General features: G+C 45.7%; 1 protein-coding gene across 2 annotated transcripts in view; it reads left to right on the top strand.

Moving 5' to 3' along the window:
• Positions 1 to 6,647, top strand: part of LOC107849277 (conserved oligomeric Golgi complex subunit 3) — a 52,137-nt gene that overhangs the window by 22,272 nt on the left and 23,218 nt on the right. Inside the window, exons 17-21 of one of the 2 annotated variants that reach the window (XM_047400858.1) lie at positions 173 to 259; positions 941 to 1,057; positions 1,142 to 1,174; positions 1,306 to 1,392; positions 1,469 to 1,531. In XM_047400858.1, the coding sequence (XP_047256814.1) occupies positions 173 to 259; positions 941 to 1,028 (175 nt within the window). In that variant the 3' untranslated portion in view covers positions 1,029 to 1,057; positions 1,142 to 1,174; positions 1,306 to 1,392; positions 1,469 to 1,531. Of the gene's footprint in view, positions 1 to 172; positions 260 to 940; positions 1,058 to 1,141; positions 1,175 to 1,305; positions 1,393 to 1,468; positions 1,532 to 2,785; positions 2,800 to 6,647 lie in introns of those variants that run through there. The other variant, XM_047400869.1, reaches the window with a different exon arrangement.

Raw genomic sequence — 6,647 nt, 5'->3', positions numbered from 1 at the left:
TAGGGAATATGATAAGTTGGGTTTGATAACAGAAGGATATTAGACCCTGTAAGTTGGGATAACTGGAGTAAGAAGTGCACATGTATGTTTGGTTTCTATGCTAGAAATTACTCACAAGTTGCAGTGCTCTGCAAATAATTTGGTCTGCCTTCTTTCCCTGCTTTGTTTTCAGATTGCAAATTACCTTCCTTCAGATGAGGATCTGGATTATCCTAAAAAGTTGGAGCAATCTGTTTCAGCAGAACTGGGGTCACCATCTGTAAGTGCCGACTCTTTGTCTTGTGACGGATCTTCAGTTGAATTTTTTAACATATATCTTTAGAGGAAATAAGAGCTAAGATGGCTTTTATCTTTATCTTCTTTTTTTGTCCTGGTCTTTGTAATTTTTGATGGAGAAGTTTGCATCCTCTTATGGAGGTTGCAGTTTGATATATGGAGGTTCTGTAATCAGTATCTTGCTTAAGGTTGGGAACTGACTTTTCTTAACCTGTGATTCTAGTTGGATGACATTTGTTGTACAGTGTGAAGCAAGCTATATTAAAGTTTCAAGGTGTAAAATTTGAAAATTAGAGGGCTGATGGAGTTTGTATTTTACAGTTCTTATTTCTTCTAAGATGGAGTTTTAGGATTTCTGTTAGTATAGACTATAGATCTTTTTATTGGTTATTTATTATCAATAGGTCAAGTGTGTTGCCTTAGCAACCTTCTCAAAGACTTAGTGTATGTCAATAAATTGTTTCAGAAGAAAATAAGTTAATTTGTGCTGATTTATGTAACTTGAATTTGTTTTTTGCAGATATTTTTCCCTGCCTCTTTGCTGTAAACATGATTCTCTGCGATTTTGCACTATATTCTATGTCCCGTTGTTTGATTTTTTTTAATTTTTTTTCTGGTTATTTTGCACCATATTCTCTGCTTCCTTATTTTAAATTTGGTGCAGACTGAACAAAACCAAGATGTTTCCGGAACCTGGTATCCTCCCCTGGAGAAAACCATATCATGTCTATCAAAACTGTACTGTTCTCTAGAATCAGCAGTTTTTACTGGATTAGCTCAGGTAAGCAGTTACTTTTGCTATCAGTGCCCCTTCTAATCGCAGCCAAATGTTTCTGGATCCTAATTTCCTGTTTTTCTTTCTCAGGAAGTTGTAGAATTCTGCTCGTTATCCATTCAAGTAAGTTTCTTCAGTTGAAGTTCATGTATTTGACTGTTCTGCTGATAATGCTGTGAAATTTGTAATGTTGTCTCATTCATATTTTTTGTTCAATCTGCTGTTTGTTATTGCTGAACATTTAATTCCTTCAGAAAGCTAGCAAACTTATTGGCAAAAGATCGTCATCAATGGATGCACAACTTTTCCTAATAAAGCATCTTCTCATTCTGAGGGAGCAGGTGGTTTCTCTTGCTTGCTTTTGAAATTCCTAGTTCTTGTCATAACTGCAGGATTCTAACTTAAGATGCCTTCCAGATTGCCCCATTCGACATAGAATTTTCAGTCACACACAAGGAGCTTGATTTTTCGCATTTGCTGGTGAGTTTTGAGTATCTACTATTTACATTGGTATTCATTTCTTCATTGTACACCACTTCTCTGCTGCAGATGTATTTTGCTTTGATAAATGACATTATCTGATTTGGAGAAGAAGCTCTTTTTAGATATTTTTCTAGTTTGTTTTAAAGGCAGAGTTTACTCTTTCAACTATGCAATATTACTATATTAGACTGAAATCATCTCTTATGGAATTAGACGAATTGGAAAGTTGACTCCAGTGAATTCACACCAACCCCTTTGATCTCTGTTGTCAAGTTTGAAACCCTCGTCATTTTCCGTCACAATTTCGCTGATTTAATCGTAATGGTAACTCTGGCTGACACTGCTCATGGATGAATGCACAGTTATGTGTTAAGAGTTAATTTTTCCCTTGATTGTCAGTAATATTGTAGCACAAGTCATTTCCAATCAAAATCTTAAGTCAATTTGAGTCGAACTTACAAATTGCTTCCTTCCCAAATTTTGGTTCCGAGTCAGATGGTGCGAATGCTCAAGTGACAGACTATCCCATGTATAAGATTCTGATCCTATCCAGGACTGTGAAGACAGTGGTCGACTTGTATGTATAGCATGTCAGAGCTGTAGAGGAATAGTTCTCAGGTACCAAATGCAGGGAAGATTAGGTGGTAGTAGATAAGGCCAGTACCAACAGAGGTGCCTCTCAATCTCCCTGAAGATCCTGTCACCTATAAGCTCTGAAGTCCGAATGATCCTAGCTGAAGTAAAGATCTTTCTCTGGTATGCCAGAAGAATTGTCTACCTACACATAGGCTGGAGACACATTCTTGTCCAATAATATTCTCGTATTTCCTTCAAGCCAAATGCATCATACAATTCCAAACATTGCTCCTCCATAAACTTTTGCTTTTGCTAGACTATTCCAACAACAACAACAACAACAAACCCAGTGTATTCCCACCTGGTGGGGTCTGGGGGGTAGGATGTACGCAGTCCATACCTCTACCTCTGAAGAAGTAGAAAGACTGTTTCCGATAGACCCCCGGCTCAAGACACGCGGTACCTCACAAACACATAGTAAAGCACAACACAAGGTTACAAGATTACATAACATAAATACGGCACCCATAAGTAATATAAAACAGAGGAAAGCACACAGATTCATAATAAAACATGGGACACGGACTCCTAACAGGAATAAACCCCCACCAAGTAGTTCCCTATACTAGAGACTCAGACTGGCCCTAGTCCACTGCCCTGATTCGCGTCCTCCAGACCTTCCTATCTAGGGTCATGTCCTCGGTGAGCTGTAACTGCTCCATGTCTCGCCTAATCACCTCACCCCAGTACTTCTTCGGCCTACCCCTACCCCGCTTAAACCCATCCAACGCTAGCCTCTCACACCTACGGACCGGGGCATCCATGCCCCTCCTCTTCACGTGTCCGAACCATCTCAACCGGGCTTCCCGCATCTTGCACTCCACTGGTGTCACACCAACCTTCTCCCGGATGTTCTCATTCCGAACTCTTTCCCCTCTAGTCAGCCCACACATCCAGCGCAACATCCGCATTTCTGCCACCCTCATCTTTTGGATGTGGGAGTTCTTAACTGGCCAACACTCCGCTCCATACAACATGGCCGGACGGACTATCGCCCTGTAGAATTTGCCTTTAAGCTTAGGCGGCACCTTCTTATCACACAGCACCCCCGACGCGAGCTTCCACTTCATCCATCTCGCCCCAATACGGTGCGAGACATCCTCGTCAATCTCACCGTTACTCTGGATCACGGACCCGAGATACTTGAAACTCTCCCTCTTACCTACCTCCTGTGATTCCAGCTTCACTACTACCTCATTCTCCCGCCTTACGTCATTAAACTTGCATTCCACATACTCTGTCTTGCTTCTGCTCACCCTGAACCCTTTAGACTCAAGGGTTTGCCTCCACACCTCTAATTTGTCACTCACACCCCCTCGAGTCTCATCTATCAGAACTACATCGTCTGCAAAAGGCATACACCACGGCACCTCCCCTTGAATACGCCGCGTCAACACATCCATCACCACTGCAAACAAAAAGGGACTAAGAGTAGATCCCTGATGCAACCCTGTCCGGACCGTGAAATGCTCTGAATCTCCTCCCGCCGTCCTCACCTTAGTTTTCGCTCCATCATACATATCCTTGATTGCTCTGATATATGCCAGCGGTACTCCACTCACCTCCAAGCATCTCCAAAGCACCTCCCTGGGGACTTTGTCATAGGCCTTCTCCAGGTCGATAAATACCATGTGCAGGTCCTTCTTCCTCTCCCTATACTGTTCCACCAACCTCCGTACCAGGTGAATTGCCTCCGTCGTCGAGCGGCCAGGCATAAATCCAAACTGGTTTTCTGAAATAGACACTATCCGTCTCAGCCTCACCTCGACCACTCTCTCCCAGATCTTCATAGAGTGACTCAATAACTTAATCTCCCTATAGTTGTTGCAACTCTGGATGTCCCCCTTATTCTTATAGAGAGGTATCATGGTGCTCCACCTCCAAGCCTCGGGCATCTTTGCCGTCTTGAAGATTTCATTAAACAATCCCGTCAACCACCTAAGACCAGCCTCTCCAACGAACTTTCAAAACTCGACCGGTATCTCATCCGGCCCCGTCGCCCTACCCCTTCGCATTCTGCGAACAGCCTGTCTAACCTCTTCTACCTTAAAACGTCTACAATAGCTAAAATCCCGACACTCCTCTGAGTGCTCCAGTTCCCCTAGCACAATAGCTCTATCCCCTTTGTCATTCAAGAGCCTATGAAAGTACGACTGCCATCTATTCTTAATGTGGCCGTCCTCCACCAACACTCTACCGTCCTCCCCCTTAATGCACCTCACCTGATCGAGGTCACGACCCTTCCTCTCCCTAGCCTTAGCGAGTCTAAACAACTTTTTCTCCCCTCCCTTCCCCTGCAACCCTGCATACAGGCTCTCAAAGGCGGCCGTCTTAGCTGCCGTGACTGCTGACTTAGCCTCCTTCCTCGCTAGCTTGTACTCTTTCCTGTTTACCCGCTTCTCCTCTTCGTCCTTACTCTCCACCAACTTGGCATACGCCCCTTTCTTGGTCCCCACTTTCTTCTCCACCTCTTTATTCCACCACCAATCCCCCTGATGGTGCCCGGCCCGGCCCCTAGAAACCCCCAACACCTTACTTGCATTCTCTCTGATGCACCTAGCCGCCCTATCCCACATACTATCCACGTCTCCCCTACACTCCTACACCCCCATTCCCGCCAACTTCTCCCCTATCTCCCACGCATTCACTGACGTCAAGCCGCCCCACTTAATTCTAGGTCTACACTCCCTACTCCTCCTCTTTCTATTCTTCTTTATACCCAAATCCATAACCAAGAGCCTATGCTGGGTCGAAAGATTCTCACTCGGGATGACCTTACAGTCCTTACACCACGCCCTATCCCCTTTCCTAAGCAACAAAAAGTCAATTTGGGTCCTGGCTACCGCGCTTCGAAAGGTGATCAGGTGCTCGTCCTTCGGGAAGCCCGAGTTCACCACCACCAGCCCAAAGGACCTCGCAAACTCCAATAGGGTAGCCCCCTCTTCATTTCTCTCCCCAAAACCAAAACCACCATGCACATCACCAAAGCCTCCCGGTAGCGCCCCGATGTGCCCGTTGAAATCTCCTGCTACAACAATCTTTTCCGAGCTAGGCACGCCTCTCACCACCTCCTCCAAAGCCTCCCAAAACCGCATCTTCTCCTCCCCCTCCGATCCCATTTGCGGCGCATAGGCACTACACACGTTCAGGGTAAACCCCCGAATGACCAACTTAATAGTCATCAACCTATCGTTGATCCTCTTCACCTCTACTACCTGACCTTTAAGCTCTTCATCCACTAAGATGCCAACTCCATTCCTACGCCTCTCGCTCCCAGAGTACCACAGCTTGTAACCATCGACATCCCTAGCCTTAGACCCTACCCACTTGGTCTCCTGAACACACGCAATGTTGATCCTCCTCTTCCTAAGGGTCTTCACAAGCTCTATGGACTTGCCCTGCAGTGTCCCTATATTCCAAGACCCAACCCTCAGCCTACCGTCACTACCCGCACGCCCTCCACTACTCCCCCGCGGCCAAACCTTGGCCTCCCTCCCACTCCCGCCCTTTCCTCATCCCCCGCCCCCACCACGGCCCCCCGCCCCAACCCCCTCGGACATGACCCTATCCACCCATTACTGCCCACAGCCACAACTAGATGAGAGTATAAGAGAATATAAAGATAATATAAAGATATAAAGACATAAACGATGGTAATAGCAAAGCAGCAGCAAGTAATACAAGGCTCACACAAATTCAAAGAAGTACTCCAGCAACCAAACTATACTCAATTACTAGTATAATACGAAGAATGAAAGAATGCAGAATGAAGAATGAAATAAGCAAAGGTTAGAAGTCACCAGATTTCGCTTGTAGACCAAGCCGGCAACCAAGCCCCGCGTCGACTTGCTGCCGGGGGATTTCGCTGCTGAGATGGATCTGCGGCTGCTGGCGACCGAGCTGCGGTTGCGGCTGAAGACCGAGCTTCGGCTGTTGGACTGTTGTACCGGCGCTGGAGGAGGGGGGTGGGGGTGGGGGTGGGGGTGGGGGTCTGGACAGAGAAGGGTGGAACTCATCAAAGGCTTCCATGAGCCCATGTTAAAGTATCCCAGTACGTCTGAGAAAAGGTCATCGTAGCCTAATGACAATTTTTTTTCTAAAATCCTTGCTTCCAAGGCGGGTGGGGGTCTGGACAGAGAAGGGTGGAACTCATCAAAGGCTTCCATGAGCCCATGTTAAAGTATCCCAGTACGTCTGAGAAAAGGTCATCGTAGCCTAATGACAATTTTTTTTCTAAAATCCTTGCTTCCAAGGCTTTGGTCTAGTGGTAAGATGCATAGTCCGTGATATATGGATTAGGCGCCCTCTATGGGTTCGAATCCTGTTTCATATGAGAGCCGCCTGGTATTTAAGTGGAGAAAGGTAGAAGAGTAGGCCCATTATGTACTGAGCTTCAAACCCTGCATACCTGACCTTCGGATATTTCTTGTTTATTAAAAAAAAGATTGTCTAATCTCTTCTCAAAGCCATCGACCGG

The sequence above is a fragment of the Capsicum annuum genome, chromosome 1 (assembly GCF_002878395.1).
Source record: "Capsicum annuum cultivar UCD-10X-F1 chromosome 1, UCD10Xv1.1, whole genome shotgun sequence".
NCBI classification, from domain to species: Eukaryota; Viridiplantae; Streptophyta; class Magnoliopsida; order Solanales; family Solanaceae; genus Capsicum; species Capsicum annuum.
The sequence above is the reverse complement of the archived record's forward strand: the minus strand, read 5'-3'. Positions and strand labels throughout refer to the sequence as shown.